Source organism: Gopherus flavomarginatus, chromosome 7 (assembly GCF_025201925.1).
Source record: "Gopherus flavomarginatus isolate rGopFla2 chromosome 7, rGopFla2.mat.asm, whole genome shotgun sequence".
Classification (NCBI taxonomy): Eukaryota; Metazoa; Chordata; order Testudines; family Testudinidae; genus Gopherus; species Gopherus flavomarginatus.
The window spans coordinates 18,816,205-18,835,634 of NC_066623.1; the positions used below are offsets into that span (position 1 = coordinate 18,816,205).

The window sequence follows — 19,430 nt, forward strand, 5'->3', positions numbered from 1 at the left end:
ATTCTTCATTATGCAGACAAGGCTCCAGACTAAATGATTTGGATTTAGTTCCAGACTTTGGTTGCTAGTGTTTGCACCTAAGATTTTTGGATTAGCCCATTGTTAGAGGCTAGAAAGAGGTAAGAAACAATGATCATCCCTAATGAAATGTTCTTCAAATCAGAAGTGTCATGTTACTTAGCGTTCACTTAGCTGGGTTAGCTGTATCCTCTGTGTTAAAAGTGTTAGTAAAGACCTTAATACAAAAAATGGAGCTGGAGAGTGCAAGTTTGTGAAAACTGGCTTCTGGTTTAGATTTTTAGATTTTAAGGACGAAAGGAACCCGTATGATCATGTAGTCTATCCAGTGGTGGATTATGGTTTTGTGGGACCCTGGGCCAGAGCAAGTGGGAGCCGCTCCTCACCCCTTCCGCCTGCAGTCTCACCCCCCCCACACACTCCCGGTGCTCCCGCTGGGGAAATGGGGTCAAGGCGCAAAGGGTTGCCCCCCCCCATCCCAGCATTCCTACTGAGTGAGGGCACAGGGGCTTGCCCCACTCCACCCGCCTGGCGCTCCTGCTGGGGAGTGGGTTGTGGGGGCAGAGGCTTCCCCTACTCCTCAGCAGGAGCACCAGGCAATCAGAGAGGCTTAGGACGCATGGGTGCCCATTTTTCTGGGACCCCCCAATTGGCTGGGGCTCCTGGGCACAGGCCCCATTGGCCCAGTGGCTAATTCATTACTGAGTCTATCCTCCGGTGTAACATAGGCTGGGGAATTCCGCTGTAATCCATAGAAGTTTCCAAAGCCTGCATGTGTTTGGGTCAAAGTGTTTGATTTAGATCCATTTCTATTAAGCATGCAACAAAAGAAGAGTGTGCAGTTAGATCAAGATACCCTAGAAGAATAAGCAGTATCAATGAAAAAGACCTATTTGTTCCTCTACCTTAAGGATTGTTCTCTGTGTAGATACCTATTAGGGGTAAGTACATTCAGTCTCTTGAGAGAAGAAGAAATTTACCGCCACCAACACTTCTAGTTTTACGCTTCTGGCCAGATGTGTTATGGATGTTTTCACCCTTTCTCTGGAGTATCATATATTGAACAGTGCTGGAGGCCAATACCAGACCTAATGTCTGACCTTGTATGGTGAATTCTATGTACCATGTTTATGTTGAAAGAGGCCGAATTTACATTATTGCCATGTTAATTTCTGTCTTTGGAAAACATGTTCATTTCTATATGACCAATGTTTTAAAAGTATGAGGTTAAGCTGGGACTTAAATTTTGATGACATTCTGAGTTCTTTGTACTGTTGTGTACAGCGAAGCTGTAGCTTCATGTCAGTCTTTGTCTGTCCTGTTACCATAGTAAGATGCCCTTGTTTCAAGTCCGAGTCAGTGTATGCTGGAGAAAATGAATGCATTTCTGGCTGTTATCCTGTGTGTGGGAGAATGTGTCTGTTGCTGAGGAAGAGTGATTTGCAACAACATTCTTGCTGAAAATCTCTGCTGATAAAATGCTTTGGGGACAAATGGCTCTTGGTTTCTGTGCAACTCAGTTCAGCTAATGAACATGGCAGCAGATGGCAATGAGAGGACAGCTGGGCTTTCCAAGGACCCTTTGGTCTAAGATACAAAGAAGGAGAGAGTTTAGTAAGGGTTGAAGCAGAAGGTTCTCACGCACCAGTGGTGCCGTGAAAACGAGATTTCCAAACTCACTACACTTATTTAGCCTTCAGACTAAGGGAGGGTAACTTAGAATCTCTTTCTGAGCCTCAGAAGCCAGTGCCAGTAGCCAGGGGCGGCTCTAGGCATGTTGCCGCCCCAAGCACGGCAGGCAGGCTGCATTCAGCGGCTTGCCTGAGGAGGGTCCACTGGTCCCGCCGAAGCTGCAGGACCAGTGGACCTTCTGCAGGCATGCCTGCGGGAGGTCCACTGAAGCAGCAGGACCAGCGGACCTCCCACAGGCAAGCCGCCAAAGGCACCCTGCCTGCCGCCCCTGTGGTGACCGGCAGAGCGCCCCCCCGCAGCTTGCCACCCCAAGCACGTGCTTGGTGTGCTGGGGCCTGGAGCCAACCCTGCCAGTAGCACATCATGGAATCTGCCAGGAAGGAGTTTTCACATGAGAGGTGTGGTTGGAACCTGGGGCTGGAGAATGAAAGGATTAGAGGGTGTCGTCAATATGGTGAACCTGGGCACCTAGGGAGCCCGGGATGGCTTTCTTGGTCACACTTAAACCTGCTATAAATCCTCTGAATTTGGGGTAGGTGGAGACTTGATTGTGGGAGGAGCCTGAGAATACCCCCACTCTGTCTTCCCAAATTGACTCTGGGATATAGGGTTTTGTTTTGTGCTCCTCTCTAGCTCTGATGAGACATCTAGGCAGTGATTTTTCAAAGGGGCCTTAGGGAGCTGGACTCCTAACTCCCTTAGGACAAATCCTATTGTAAGCAGTCCATGAAACTTAACCTCTCTGGGCCAGATGTACGTTAGTTGTAACCCAAGTGTCAATTTACTTTGGTTTTTAAAGCAAGCTCTTTCACTTTGATTTCACTTAAAATTCAAAATGGAATTCAGGTGGAATAGCCATTATAGAGGAGAAAAGCCTTCAGACTATGAAATGGCAATATGTTTTAGACTGAAAACCTTTCAGGTGTGGACTGTTTCTTGTAGAGCACATTAAGTGTGCCCGGTAAATGATGAGAATCATACTGGTTTGATCTCTTTATGTTGGCTGCAGAACACAACTCTTTGTGGAGTGCTGGTCCCTGTATGTACTCACTGTGTGTGAGGTGATGCTCCATGCGCATGAAACCAGAAGACTTCAGTGTTCAGAGGTTCATGCCTATGTCTTTATCTCTCCCTCTACTGATTAACTCTGAACTGGGAATATAAGAGGCTGCATGGACCAACTGCCTCTCCAATTCCTTGCTCATGGTCAAGCCTCCATACGTACGCTCCCAGAGCACTGTGCTGGGGACTATGGAGCCAGTTGTCTTCTAAAGTAATTAATAAAACGTCCACCATCACAACAGGTGCTTTTGCTGGCAGGCCCACTACACCTGATGCTAATTGGCCCCCTTGCTGTCAATCTCAGCAGTGAGGCCGTTGATTAAATGGGGCATGGAGACTAAACTGTCCTCTCAGCCTCTAGGAAAGGGACATGTTGATAGAGCTGTGTGGGGAAAGCTTGCGCTGCTGCCTATGTTGTCCTTGTTTAGGGTTTAAACATTGGCCTCTAAGGGCTGTCAACCCAGCAAAACTCACTCTCTTTATAACATGCCCTGAGAATGACCCTTTTTAAAAAATGTCATTGTCTGACCCCAGTGCTGAAGTTTTATTATTAAAGCAGTGAGCAGTTTAGAATGCAACCTGCTGCCCCGCTAGTGGTGCAACTGTAAGACAGGAACAAGCTGGCACGAAGGAGTAATATGGCATCTCGCTCTCTGTCACTTTCAATCCATCACGGACATTCTCGCTGGCCTGTATTGTTCCACTCAGAACGGGTTTTCAGCAAAGCAGGTCAGACACATGGTCCCCTCCCATCCACTCACTAATTGACTGGAAATAAAGCAATGGACAAGACAAATTAACTCTGTGATTTCAGGCCCATCACTTCGGTGGTGCCTGATGATTCTGGAGTCACAGTAATTAAGGCTAATGTGATATTAGAGATCTACCAGTAGATTTGATTTGATGCCTCAAATCAGCCACCCAGTGAGGTTTAAGTGCCTTTAAAGCAGTGGCTGGTATAAGGAATGGATTCCCCATTAGGATCTTTTCTAATTAATGGCTGTATGGTATGGTGCTGTGGGATCTCGGGGTGTTGCTTCATACAGGTCTTGACCTAGCACTAGCTGAAGTCAAACTCTGCAACTTAGAAATTACAGTTATGGTGCCTTGTCTTGCCTGCTGATCACCCTCAATTTCCAGTTGAAGACCATGGGTGACAGGGTTTGAACCCAGAACAGTTAATCTACCTCTTTGCTTTGATCTGCTGTTCATCTGCAAATCTCTTTCTTGCTTCTGCTGGGACATAGCCTAGCACACTGTTGATCACAAGCGCTTGATATGAACAGATCATTCCAGTTAGTGTGAATGAGAGTCACCTGCCTAGCATTCACAGAGGGGAGAGCATATCCCAGGAACCCATCTCTGTTCAGAGGTCCCAATGGAGAATGAAATGATTTCCTTCTTTGGATTACAGTTCACATTCCGTAAAGCTGCATGGTCGGGGCTGAGCTTTCCTGCACTGTGCAGATACCAAACAATGTTGATTCTGGGTGACAGAAGAGTTCTCAGCTTTTGGGTTGGTGGTTTTTATTAGTTGTTTAACAGAATAATAATCTAAAGCCAAGAAGTACTGTCTGTACCTAGGCTCCTGAGAGAGGTGGTGCTTGTTTCACGGCCATCAAAGTGCATAGATCTTTGATGAAGTGGACACAGTGGATGTTTTGCAGTTGACTTCAGTGGGAGCAAGATCAGACTCCCATAGCTCAATAGCTGAGGAGATGTGAAAACATTTGTTTGATGGTTTCCTGCCTATATGCCATTGAAAATGGACATTTACTGCCCCAGGAACTTGCTTTTACAGCCAAATGGGAAATAACATGAATAGCGTAACTACTGTGGGTGGTGCCCCAACTGTCCATCAGCAACCGGAGGAGAATATCCCTTGGAAATCCTTCATTTTTATTAACAGTCTCAGTTCGGGGTGGGGTGAGGGAATTACAAAATCAAATTTCAGCTCAAACATTGAACTTATGAACATTTGTTGTTTCCTGCAGTGACCTTTGATCACTTTGAAATTTTGCGAGCCATTGGGAAAGGCAGCTTTGGAAAGGTAAGCTCCTTGAGAGTTGTGTGTATGCACAACAGAGACTGTAGCTAGCCATGTACCGGGCACATTAGAGAAGCATAAATTTGAGAGCTTATTGCAGAATAATGGAATATTGCTTGTTGATGAGATTTGACCTGAACTTCAAGTCCTAATAATCCAGGAAGAGTCTCTAAGTTTGACTTGTCATCCATTTGGAATTCCCAAATTCTATTACAAGATCTTAAATTGCAGTTAATGATAAACCCAGCCAGCTGACTTTCACTATGTTAGCTGGGTAAACATCCTCTGAATGAAGACTCCCCTACCAATGGAGATGCCCACTTGAGCATCCTGGTGTATCCTTGACAAAGCACTATGATTCTCTGAGAGCAGCACTGCAGGGAGCAGAGAAACATCTGTGTTTGGAATCCCACTTTGGGGATCTAAATATCGTGTTAGGATTGTGGGTTTTTTTCAGTATGGTGATATCTATGACAAAACCCATGTCTGGAAGATGCCAAAAGCCCAGAGGTTTGATGGATCAGCTGTGCTACACTGGAAAAATTGTGTTGATCCTTATAGATAGGAGATGATGTCCCACTAGTACTCACAAGTCCTGCCTGCAGGGAGTGAGGCTGTCTCGGTGAATGCCCTCAGCTCCTACCCTACAGTCCTGCTTGGCGAAAGGGAGGCTCAGGGAGCAGCATGCAGCACGTGAACGATGGATAATTGTAGGGAAAAAGCAGAGATTAGTCAGTTACTCGATAAACCTGCAATACCCCAACTTTGCTTTGACAAACTCTGTACTCTAACTATGATTCTTCTTAGCACTAATATTGAATGCAGCTAGGGTGACCAGATGGGATGAAGAAAATATCAGGACACATTGGGGGGAGAGTCTCGCTGGCACAGCAAAAAAAAAAAAAGTGCGGAGTCCCTGAGTCCTGCCAGCAGAGAGAGGAAAAAAAAATAACGGAGTCCCGGAGTCCCGCTGGTGGGGGGCGGGGAGAAAAAGGAAAAAAATGGAGTCCCGCTGGCAGAGAGAGAAATATCAGGACACATTGGGGGGAAGTCCTACCGGCACAGCAAAAAAAAAAATACGGAGTCCCAGAGTCCTATTGGCAGGGGGGAAGCAGAGTCCTGCCAGCACAGCAAAAAAAAAAAAAAAAAAAAAAAGCACGGAGTCCTAGAGTCCCGCTGGCAGAGAGAGAGGGGGGGAAATAAAGAAAGGAAAAAAAAAATGTAGTCGCACCGGCAGAGAGAGAGAGATAAAGAGGAACAAAAATAAATGGAGTCCCAGAGTCCCGCTGGCAGAGGTGGGGGAGGGGAAAAAACAAAACGGAGTCCTGCCAGCACAGCAAAAAAAAAAAAAGAAAGAAAGCCTGGAGTCCCGGAGTCCTGCCAGCAGAGAGAGAGCAAAAAAAACAAAAACAAAAACAAAAAATGCAGAGTTCCACCGGCGGAACAAAACAAAAGAAAAAGAGTGCAAAATATCGGGACAAATTGCATCCCGACCAAACATCGATTGAGATGCGGGACAAATGCCTGAAAATCGGGACAGTCCCAATTTTATCAGAACGTCTGGTCACCCTAAATATAGCACTTACAGGTGATGTGCAGGGTTAAATCGTAAGTGCATGGGGCTGTGACCTAGGGACATGAATCTCACTGAAGTTAACAAGGATGCTCATAAGAGCACATTTCACCTGCACAAACTTGCTTTCAAGATGTCTCCTAGCGACTCTGCCCAATCTAACATCTTTGTTTGCTCACTTAGGTCTGCATTGTACAGAAGAATGACACCAAGAAAATGTATGCCATGAAATACATGAACAAACAGAAGTGTGTGGAGCGTAATGAAGTGAGAAATGTGTTCAAAGAGCTGCAGATTATGCAGGGCCTGGAACACCCCTTCCTGGTTAATTTGTGGTAAGTCATTAGTACTTTATTTATACCTTTTCCATTTATTAGGAGCCTGCCTTTCAGGGGGCTTATTGATGTCAGTTGGAGCTGAGGCTGCTCAGCAACTCTGAAAACCTAGGAGATTTTTTTTTAAAAAAAACCCCTGTTTATTAAAAAAAAGCCATGTTTCTATTATGTGTATTTTTGTTTCTCTTATGGCTGTTCTTCAGGGGTGTCTCTGACTGCCCGTAACCCAGTTTTATTTGACTCAGCTCTTGATAAAAACAACAGCTTCCATTTCTAGCTGGAAATACAATTGGACTCAGATTCAAACGGTGCTCCCATAATGGGGCCCCCTTCCAGCTCCTATTTAGTTGAATGGATATCCACTGGCCTGAGGTAGCAGGTGCCCACTCCTTCCAGTTTTACTCCTCTGACAGTGGAGGCTGCCATGTCTTGCCTGGCAAAGTACAAATGCAATAGATTTTGCCCTGAGCTTTCTTTTTGCTGTGAAACAGTCACCTTTTGTGCCAAAGGGCACAAAATGGGTTAGAGAGTCACAAAGGCTGAATATAGTCTTTAGAAAATTGACACCGTATGCTTCCTCTGTGGCATTTATAATGCACCAGTTTACAATGAATGAAGCTTTATCCTGGGAAGTGTGGAGCACCCATAACGCCCACTGATTTCAACTCTGCAGGATTGGGCCTCTCAAGCTATTAAACAAGCACCAGCCCCACGGCTGGAATAAAGAAACATTGCTGGCTTTTAATGCAGTGTGCGTTAACTTCTTGTGCTAATGTGATTGATAACCTTGGTGAAAGGACTGGATGTTATTCAAACTTGCTCTCTCTTGGCAGCAGATAACCAGAAATCTAATATCAAAGAGTAGGGTAGAAGCATGCATCACCCACTAAGTACCTCGGTAGATCAATCTTAATCTCGATCAATGTTGGTCTCCATCTCTCCTGTCCCTCCCTTTGCTCCCCATTGCCTCCCGGTTGCTAGTTTGTGGTTTATTCTGTGCCATCAAAAGCCAGCCTTAAAACCTTATTGATATTTGCTGAACTAATGCTATTCAGCAAAGATAAAAGCCGTTGTTCAGTGGATTTAGTGACAGAAAAAAAAATCCACCACAATTCAAATTTTATTGCAGAAACTCAGATCTCTCTTTGGGAAATGTGCACATAAAACAGTCCCTTTCCTTTAAGCATACTTGATCAATGCAGCCTACACAGACTGTTTCAGTGGTTTGCCAGCCATCAGCACTGGGATTGATCAACACAGTGATAAAAGACATCTTAATCCCTCCATCTTCATTTGATTCAGCATGTTTTCCTGCAATAGCACAGTGGAACGAAGGTTTAAATAAGGCTCTGCTACTGTTAAAGCGAGACAATAATTTTATTAGGACATCAGTAACATTTCCAGTTGTCAGGGGCTTAGATATCATGTGACTTTCCTTTAATTACATAGCAGCTTAATAGAGTCCATTGGTAAATAACATAACTAGAAGGTCCCTGCAGGATACTGGGTAATTACACTTATTAGCTCTAAAGGTAATTTTCGAATGGGTTAAAACATTCAAAACAAAACCCAAACCCATAGGAATCTTGCTTGGTTACTTGGAGTTTTGAGTTAAAAACTCAAACCCCACTGAGGATCACAAATCTTTGGAATGATTCTGAGTTTGTTTATGGTTTCTTATTGAAATCCTCTGAGATATGTCATTTCAGTGCTAAAGCAGGTGAAATGTAATAATTTTGATGGATGGAGAACTCAAAGCAGAACTCAGCCATGCAAACCCAAGTAGCTCAACATGAAGGGTAATGTTTATGCATAGACCACTCCAAAGCAAAACCTCGGAGTTTCTCATTTTTTGTAATTATGGTTGCCTCCAGCTCCCTTGTGGCCACATCCCCAAAATGTGACAGCTAAACTTTGCTTATGATCCATGGATTACATTTTTCACTGGATTATTTTGGTTGCTTGATTTTGGTGATGCTTGATATTCTATCAAATTGATGAGATGCCAGCATGAATAGCCAATAGAAAGGTGCTGCCCACAGCTGATCAATAGAGTTGTCTTGTGGGATACTTGGGAAACCTTACACGATAAATGAAGACATCCAGTGGAGCTACTTAAACTGGAGCAGTAAGTAACATCTGCATCCCCTATCTGAGCAACTGGTCTGCACTATTAACAAACTCTCGGGAACCAGTCTCAGAAAATGCATGTGAATTAGTCATTCCTATACAAACCCAGACCCTATTTGTTGTGTTAATTGTGATTTTTGACTGCAGCTTTGTACACCACCTTATGGCTTCATGCTGTGTCGTCTTCCTGATTTTGGTAGGATTCTTTGGGTCTACGTAGGAAGAGACAGGGTAGCCCATCATAATTGGCCGAGTGATGCCAAAAGCAGGTGCACTGCTAGTACAGAGCTCAGGCCAGATTGCTAATCCCATGCTGCGTTTCCAGTAGACCAAGCAGCTGGGGCTTGACACCATTATCTGGGGAAATGGCATCCCTTATCCCACCTCAGGCTTCCAAGATGTAGGAGTATTTGGGGTCCATACATGCTGGCTTATACTGCCACTTTTTACGTAGCACCATCAAAGTAACTGCATTGGTGACATGTTACAAGTGCACCAGGATACAGTGATCAGCAGGATATAGTGATCTGTTTACAGGTTTTTGTATTATTCCCTAATGCCTCCTGAGCATACGTGCAGAATAATAACAGTAAAGTTCTCCCGAATGGATTTCATAAATAGAAACTTTTTATTAGCGGATATAGATTTGCTGGCAGCAATTCCTGACTACTCAAAAGAGGGAACAGATGCCTGTTGTATCCTGCATGAGACTGTAGGAAAGGTTTGTAGGTCAAGCCTCCCAAAATAAGGGTGAGTTTAGGGTTCTACTCTGAACCTAAAACAACTGCACAGCTCCACAAATATGCAGCGGATGTAGGCCGTGCTGTTCAGTCAGACCAGCCCCACTACCTGATACGTACCCCTGAGCTGCCCTTTGCCAAATCAATTTGCTCCCTCTCCCTTTGACTATGTTTTGAAATATTGCTGTTCTTACTCCTACTGACTGCTGCGCTGAAACAGGGACATATATAACCCACCGCCCTGGGCTGAAACCTGAGTTTGAACCCAGGAGCTACTAATCTAAAAGCATGAGCCTCTAGCACATGAGCTAAAGGACTTGTGTCCCATAGGTAGCGGCAGTAGCAATAGCCCGGTCAGCAGAAGGGGATGAAGAACCACCTTTCCTTGATGAGAGAAACACAGATACTTCTATTATGATGGCTAGTGGCTCTGGGGGATCCTAACACCGTTTGTAGGAAATGCCCAGTACTCCCCACATACCATAAAAATTATAATGTATCTGTGTTTTATTAGTCACTGCGTTGCAGCCCATACGACCCAAATTCTGCAGGATTTACCTAACTCAGATTATGTACTGAATAGCAAAAAGGAAATGCACATGCTTGTGATCCATCTAATGTGGGAGTGCTGGAACAATTTGTGCAGTGGGGTGCTGATAGCCACTGAACCAAACTGCAAACCCTGTATATGATAGAAACCACTTCAAGCCAGAGGGCGCGGCAGCACCCGCAACACCCTTAGTTCCCGCACCTATGATCTAATGGCCATGTTCTTTAAGCTAATGCTGTCAGAGAGGCAAGATATGAAGGTTTTGATCCTATTTCATAACACACTGAGGACATTGTTGAAGACTGGAGAGAGATTACCTAATGTGGGCACACACAAATGAAATATCCGACTTCCCAACCGAAATAAACTCGGGCTGAGGCTCTGCTGCCTGAAATGTTTTCAATATTAGCAGGTGGAAAGATGACTTTTGTGGCTAATTAGTTAGTGAGGAGCCATTGGCTCTCTTTTTTAGCATAGACACTGAGGTTGTCCTGTACTGTTGCACAGACTGAAGAACCCTGTATGGAGAAGCACCAGCTGAATTGCTCACTGGTCTTCTCTCTTACAGATCTTTTTCCCAACAGAATTGTTTAGTCCTCCATAAAGCCAATCTGAGTCATACTCCAGGCATAGTAATAATGCCATGTTCTAGTGGACACATATATACACCACAAAACTGCCCTAACTGGAATCCTCATTGGCAGTCTCAGCAGAGCCAAAGACTGAAACCTCCTCTCCACAGAGGTAGTGCCATCAAAACAGCTTTTGGGCAGGCTGTGAGGAAAGTTTGCACTGCTACTGCCTGTTCTGTATGTGTTCTGTGGCCCAACACAGGACTGCCTCATCCAGCTGCAACTTCTTGCAAGCACAACATTCACTTAAAAACCCCTTCTTTTAAAAGAAAAAAAGTGACTGTGATCCGCCACTCTTAGAGGCACTCGTGTGTTACAGAGCTTTTTGTGACTCACAGTTTTACAGTGATTTAAGCCTTCCAGTTGAAGATGTACACAACTCTGCCACCTGGTTTGGTTGCTGAAGCTTGTGCAATCTGCTTTGCTTTTAAGCAAAGACAGAACCTGATTTAGCATCCTATTTGCTTATGCTGTTTCCTGGGGGAATCTCTTGGCATAAGAGCAGACATTTTTCATCTCTATATTCAGGAGCCTGCTGTGAGCACTAACTGCTCAGCGTCTGGAAAGTATTGATTACTTGAGCCATCATTTGACTCTCAGTATTGTAGGCAGAGCTAACAATACCCATAGTTAAGGTTGCCTGACACTTCATTCTAAAACTCTGTTTTCAGTTCTTTTAACTTTGCCAAACTTCAACAATTTGGGCTGAAATTCCCCATGCTGGACGTCTGCCTCAGGCTGAAGTTTTTAGGAAAACTTCAGGAAAAATGGTCCAGCCTTTTCTGACAATGAGATTGGGGGACAAATATGCTGTTTTGTGCATTCAAATTTTTTTTAACTGCTTAGCTGAGAAACTCTAGTGCCTGCATGCTTTGAAGCAGGGACTTGACATCTGGCAGGGTGTGGCAGTGATGTGCCTTTTGCCATCCCTGTACCAGTTTGCCCAAATTTGCCCACGTTATATAAGACTTTGAAAAATATCAGCGTGCGCATGTTTAGTCAAGACTTGCTAGAGTTTATCAATGAAATTCTCTAAAGAATGCTTCAGCCCGAGGGACAATGACTGAGCAGGATTTCCTCTGCAATTGCTGTTTCTGGCTAACATGGGCCATGTTAGGAATTAGGAGGCTGATATTTTCAAGGAAAGTTTGATGTTGATTGTGGAGCTGTATAAAATCACTGTGTTGTGCATTTATACTCCTATAGTTATGTGATGAGCCGCAGTTCATTAACAAGGGCAGTACAACAGTTCTGCTGACTTCAGCGTTGATGCTGTTGCACAAACGAGAGTACACAAATAAGGTCAAGCTGATGTCAAATGCCATGGTTTGGAAGCACAACTGAGGCTGAGGTGGGGTTGAGAGTTTAGAGGCAAATGGGAAGGGACATGTTGAAAACAGGGAATCCATGTTTGCCAAATGGAAAAGCACAAATTGTTTAAAAAAATAAGTTCATTTCCTGAGCCCCTAAGGCACCACTGGAGAAAATAACCCTGAAACTACCCAAAGCATTTAACTATGTCCAGTCAAACATGCAGAATATTTGCATTTGAGCTTTATTTCCTTTCTGTCAGGACAATAGGCTCATGACCTGATCCTAAGCAGAACAATTACTGTTCACTCCCACTGCTTTTAAAAGAGACAGAACTTTACCCAAATGAAATACCTACTTTTTACTATGTAAAAAAGTATCTTTCAACTTAAATGTTTGAGACACCTTTTCATCTAGAAAAATGGCTTTTTAATACTTTTCAGACACAACTTTTCTCTGCACTTTATAACTACTAATTGTCCTTACAACACCACTATGAAGTAGATAGTAATTTAAAGGATGGGGGAATCAGGTAGCTAATGTAGATGACTTGTTCAAGGTTATAGGGGAAGTCAGTACTAGAACAGGGATGGCTTTCATTCCCAGGGTCAGACATCTCCTTTTCCTATTAAAATTAGATGGCCCCTTTCTGTTTAAGAAAAAAATTGGCATGTTGTTCCCTTTAGACTATCCCTTTTGATAGCATCTGTAGCAAGTAGCTAGTCTATGTTTTTCAGGTATGTACACAGTATGATGATGTGGGACTCTCTGTATTCTTGTGCCAGTATTTACTCAGGGGCACCTGCACAGTGGGAACCACTGCTCTTCTCTCTCACTGGGCGTAGTTAATTGGATTACCAAACAGATGTGCCCACATCAATCCAGTCATGAAATTGCCACAGAAATGTAAATAGAAGTGTGTGTAATTCAGCCATAATTACAAACACCGGTATACATTGCGACGTATTGAAATTAAAGAACACACTTTGAAAAATAACAGTATTGTCAAGAAGAACAGGAGTACTTGTGGCACCTTAGAGACTAACAAATTTATTTCAGCATGAGCTTTCGTGGGCTACAGCTCACTTCTTTGGATGCATAGAATGGAACGCACAGACAGGAGATATTTATACATACAGAGAACATGAAAAGATGGAAGTATGCATACCAACAGGAAGAGTCTAATCAATTGAGATGAGCTATCATCAGCAGGATTTGTGAATGCACCAGCTCTAGGCTGATTTGTTATTTTACAGTTGCTCATAAGCATTGGATTGTTGACCCTGAGTATTACTTCCTTATTTAGAAATAATGACAGCTGTGAACCAATTCGTTTTTCAAAAATACATATATAAAGATGTGTAAAGATGTATAGAGATATTTAGATAGCTATATAGAGAGACAAAGTCTTCATCAGTAATCAGTACATTTGTCCCAAATCTGATTAGTGTTAATACTATGAACTTACTTACAGTATCAAACACAGGCATTGATCTGATTTGAAAAATTAGGGACCCAGTCTCATGTGACGCTGAATGCCCTCAGCTCAGCAGGATTGCAAGAGGTGCTCAGCACCATTCTGGATTGGGCCCATAGGCTATGTCTACACTGCAGTTAGACACCCACAGCTGGCCAGTGCCAGCTGACTCGGGTTCGGGCTGCTGGGCTGTTTCACTGCAGTGTAGACTTCTGGGCTCTGGGACCCTTGCACCTCACAGGATTCTAGAGCCTGGGCTGCAGCCTGAGCCCAGAAGTCGACACTGCAGTGAAACAGTCCTGCAGCCTGAGCCCTGTGAGCCTGAGTCAGCTGGCACGGGTCAACCACAGGTGTCTCATGGCAGTACACACATACCATATGTGTCTGTAAAACGCAGTATGGTCCAAACATGTGAGTGGGAGTGGCAAAACTCCATATAAGGATGTAGCACTATAATAATTTTGTTCAGATGTGGCTGTTGAGGGCACGCACTTTCGATCTCTTTTTCTTTGAATATTACCTGTCCTGAGTCAAGACTTGGCTGTAGCATGGTGTTTCTACTCTCTCAGGTACTCATTCCAAGATGAGGAGGACATGTTCATGGTGGTGGATCTACTTCTTGGAGGAGATCTGCGTTATCATCTACAGCAAAATGTTCGATTTCAAGAAGACACTGTGAGACTCTTCATCTGTGAGCTGGCATTGGCACTGGACTATCTCCAGAGCAGACGCATCATCCACAGGTCAGTCATGGGCTTTAAAGGTGGGTTGATGTTGACATTCTGTTGTTGTGTCTTGGTATGCATTACTTTATGGTTGAGGCAGAACCAGTGGAGGTTTTAAACCTTAGCTATGAGAAAAAGACATCAGCTTGTTACTGAATATCTCTAAGTCAGAGCTGCCAACTTTACTCATTTTTTATTCCATCCACTAAGTGGAGCAAGGTGCATTCCATTCTGTCTCATGCATCATTGCTGCAAAGTTAGTCACTACATTCTGATTCATAAATCTTTATGGCTTGATATACAGAAATAACACAGCTTGATTTTCTGTTAGCAGGGGAGCCTGCTCTGTTAGTCGTAAGAAAAATGTTTTAATTTGTAAACTGAGGTAATTTGATAGGGAAATCATTGTTGGAAAATAAAGTGATCATGTTCAGAAAATAATAATACCTAGCCACGTGTATGGTGACTTTTACTAGAGAACCTCAGAGTGCCTTACAAAGAAGTATTTTTATCTCCTTTTAACACAAAGGGAAACTGAAGCCTAGTGAAGTTAAGCAACTTGCCCTGTATCCTACAGAAGTCAGTAGCAGAATCAGGTCTCTTGAGAAAGGTTTCAAGTTCTAACCACTTGACCATGTCTGGGTCCAAGTTGCATTTTTACAAACTAATTGTTTTGAACTGTAGTTTGGCCAACTTTTCTTAGTTCAGGTCTTTCCCAGCGCTTAGGTTTGGGAAGTACTTTGGAGACAATGTATATCTATAGAAATTAGAAGTGAAAAAGGCATGTTAAGTCATCTGCTTTATTCCACCCATGTCAGTGTGGGATACATAGCTTCTGGAACACCTCACATCATTCAACAGTGAAACTTGTAGGAGCATGGACAGACTATTAAGGAAGTCTTTTCCAGGCTGCCTTGGCTGGGAGGAGGGTGCCCAGGATGTGGAGCATCAGGATGAGGTAGAGAGTCAAAGCTAGAGGAAATGTTCTGTGTAACAGACTGCAGATGGCTCCCCTTTCCTGACAGACGAGAGTGGATATAACAGTACTCATCTGTTTTGTCCCTCACTGATGTGGAAGGAGAAGGAGAAGCTTAGGGACAGGGCAGAAAACTCACATTTGTGGCTTCCTGAAATCTTTTCTTAGAGAAGTTTAAGGTTTTAAATATTTCTAATGCAGAGAGCATGCTATTTCCCTCCCTTGGGCAGATACCACAGAATATTTTTCCACTCATCCTGCAAGAAGATATAACTACTAGATTTAATTAGCTCCAGCTCCTCAATGTCAGACTTATCTGTTGAAGGAAATGCAATGGAGAGAAGGCACCTCTACTGAGACCTCTGTTGTTGCATTTGAAGTTGTAGGCAGCAGGGCTAACTCTCTGTAAGAAACAGAAGGAAGAGGAATGGAAATAGATGCCCCTTCTCCTAAATGTGAATTAAATGCCTGTCTCAATGTTGGAATTTCTCACTGGAGTTTGTGCATGGCCAATGAAGCACAATTGAGTTCCTCCAACCAATGAAAGACCTTCTGCTGTCTTATGTCTATGTGGTATTTCTGTTAGCATGAATGGTAGCTCCAGTAGGATACAGAGTAGTAGTATATGGTAGAAGGAAACTGCCCCTGCGGTTCACAGGATACCACCTGCTCTGCAAGGTATCTATCTCAAGAGGGAAAAGTAGAACTTTGATAACACATGTTCTTGAAGGTGACCTTGAATTTCCACTTCTCCTGTTCTGATTCCTTTCCTTTGCTTGCTTTATTCACCTATGTTGGATGACAGGGAATGTTCAAAATTTGGAGGAAGTGATTACTTGATTTTAAAAATACCCATAAGAATAACAAAACTAATTACAATCAGCCCTCAGGGCCTAATTGCAACCATCCCTCTGAAGAATAATTTCATGGAAACTAATTATTACAACTGAACACTACCAACGAAGAATTTATATTTGTTTTTTAAAGTCTGATTTTAAAAAAAAATTATTCTTGACTGAATTACTAATGTGAAATTAAAAGATAGTTTATGCAGTACGGAGAAGTGATAGGTCACCTTTCATCACAATCCCATTGTGATTGATATTTGGTATGTTTTAGCTCAAAGAGGCAGTAATGTCAGGCTCCCAATGCAGACCTTACTGGTGATATTTTTTTTAACTTCTGGAACAATGATACAGCTTAATTAGACAACTAGTTATAAAAATACAATAAATGTGATGCCAGAGGGTGAATAATAGGAACTGGCCAATATGCTGCATTTGTACATCATGACTATATTCTCTGCTGGTAATAATGGATGAAACTCCATTTAAGTCAATGGAGCTATGGCCATTTATATCAGCAGAGATTTTTTCTCTGTTTCAGTTTGTAATAATATCATATTTCTATTACCTCTCATCCTGAATGATTACAAATATCTTTACAAACCTAATAATCCGATATACAAACTGTACACAGGGTTCAAGTCATTCTACATTGAAATGCAGCCACCACAGGGAAGAAGCACAGCCACGATTTGTTTTTCAGTGCACAGCAAATAACATGCAGCAATTTAAGTCAGGAAGTAAAGGACACACCCTGTCCAGTTACAATTGCTTTGGGAGCTTATGTAGCTGCTTAGATGCTACAGTGATTGGTGGAGAGGGGGAGGCATAGAACTACCGAGAGAGGTGAAAATGACCTAAAATAAAATGTAGCTAGGATCTCGGTTAGCACCCAACCCTTGAGAAAAGTGCCATGGAATCTTTAATAGCCACAAGTTAACCAGAGGTTGTTTTTACAATTTGTCTCAAAGATGCCATTTTCATCAACATACGGCTGCCTAATATCATGTTAGGACATTGGTTCGGTACCGACTGAGAGGAAAAAGCATCATCTACTGAATCACTAATTCCAGCCCGTGGTACTCTGTTTTCCTCGGAGCTTTCAATAACTTTAATACAGGGATAGACCACCCTAGTGATATCTTACATAAAAACGTCCATACTGGGTCATACTGGGTCAGACCAATCATCCATCTAGCCCAGTATCCAGTCTTCTAACAGTGGCCAGTGCCAGATGCTTCAGAAGGAATGCACAGAACAAGGTAATTATCGAGTGATCCATCCCATTGTCCAGTCCCAGCTTCTATCAATCAGAGGTGTAGGAAACCCAGAGCATGGGGTTGCATTCCTGGCCACCTGGGCTAATAGCTATTGATGGGCCTGTCCTCCATGAACTTATCTAATTCCTCTTTGAACCCAGTCATACTTTTGGCCTTCACAGCATCCCCTGGCAACGTGTTCCACAGGTTGACTGCATTGTGTGAAGAAGTACATCCTTATGTTAGTTTTTACCCTGCTGTGTATTAATTTCATTGGGTAACCCCTGGTGCTTGTGTTATGTCATACAGTAAATAACACTTCCTTATTCACTTTCTCCACAACATTCATGATTTTATAAACTTCTATCATATCCCTGCTTAGTCGTCTCTCTTCTTAGCTGATAAGTCCCAGTCTTTTTAATTTCTTCTTATATAGAAGCTGTTCAATACCCCTCATCAATTTTGTTGCCCATCGCTGTACCTTTTCCAATTCAAATATATCTTTTTTTTGGATGGGGTGACCAGAACTACATGCAGAATTCAAGATGTGGGCGTACCATGGATTTATTTAGTGGCATTATGATATTTTCGATCTTATTATCTGTTACTTTCCTGGTGGTTCCTAATAATCCAGTAGCCTTTTTTGATTGCTGCTGCACGTTGAGAAAATGTTTTCAGAGAACTATCCACAGTGACTCCAAGATCTCTTTCTTCAATGGTAACAGCTAATTTATACCCCATCGTTTTGTATGTACAGTTGGGATTATTTTTTCCAATGTGCATTACTTTGCACATATCAACACTGAATTTCATCTACCATTTTGAAGCAGAATCACCCAGTTTTATGAGATCTCTTTGTAACTCTTTGCAGTCAGTTTTGGACTTACCTATCTAGAGGCATAGGTTCCCCTTATTCTTCCACATGATCTTCTATTATGGCAAGAGGCCTGCAACACTGATCGTATGTTCCATTCAGTGGAATCTCACTGCTTGTGTGTTGTTTTCAAATGACCAGCAGGTGCCTACTGATTCTTTTGATTGGCCTTGGTAGCACATGAGTTTCTGGTGTAGTGTGTTATTCCAATGACAGTTTCAGTAGAAATCCACTAAAGATTTTCAGTCTTTACTCAGGCAAAAAACCAATTAATCCAGTGGAATTTTGTTTGAGTGAGGACTGTAGGATTTGGCTTTAAATGGATAAATTGGTTGCATCAAAGTGCTGTTACCTCCTGCTTCTTCTACGGTATGCATTACAAACATAACACACTAGAGGCCTTTGGAATGGATATCTGTTAATAGAGAACACAGCTAAGGAATATAAAAAAGGGAAGAAGAGAATGAACTTAAAAATTACTACAATAAGATTTATATAATAATAATTCCATGAAATCAGCTCAGCAAGGAACTCTGAAGTGTGAAGCTGTAGAAAGAAGGCACTGCACAAAATTTAGAATACAATATGATTAAGAACACAATATAGTAAAAAAAAAAAAAAAAACCCAATATATTAATGAATGTTAAAATGAGCCAGTGTCACTAGACAGGGAAGGAACATCCTACACAGGAGACAGTGAAGCTTAAAATAGCTTTGAGTCTGATGTTTTACAAATGTGACAAACAGCAAAAGGCCTGACTTTCAATATTCTCATAGGAATAATTCACCCCTCAATTAAGAAGAATCCCAGCCCTGTTGAAAAGTTCAGCTCTTCTTGCAGCTTGAGACTGGCACTGGCACGTTAGAGCTCCTATTTTCTCAGTAGTTTTATTTTTTATTTTTTCTTTTGTTTTAACACATGCCTGGATTTTTGCTTTGTGATGCGTATATCTCTCTGCAATCAGGCACAGTTCTGCCGCCCCTTTCAAACTCACTTACCCACAGACACCACCTTGCTCTGGGAAACAAAACTGTAGAGTGGTAATGAGGGTATTGGGTTAGTGTCTCTACCCTGCACCTGCTCACCAGCCACCAAATAATGGATGAGTATGAATTATACATTGTCAAGTAGGGGATAAGGTTTCTTTGGTGCGGACACAGCGGCGAGATCAGGACAGACTCAT

General features: G+C 42.7%; 1 protein-coding gene across 4 annotated transcripts in view; it reads left to right on the forward strand.

Moving 5' to 3' along the window:
* The window catches only part of STK32A (serine/threonine kinase 32A), a 92,651-nt gene that overhangs the window by 25,843 nt on the left and 47,378 nt on the right, over positions 1-19,430 (forward strand). For all 4 annotated transcript variants that reach the window (XM_050962760.1, XM_050962758.1, XM_050962759.1 and 1 more), the window contains 3 exons: positions 4,767-4,822; positions 6,576-6,727; positions 14,137-14,310. In XM_050962760.1, the coding sequence (XP_050818717.1) occupies positions 4,767-4,822; positions 6,576-6,727; positions 14,137-14,310 (382 nt within the window). The remainder of the gene's footprint in view (positions 1-4,766; positions 4,823-6,575; positions 6,728-14,136; positions 14,311-19,430) is intronic.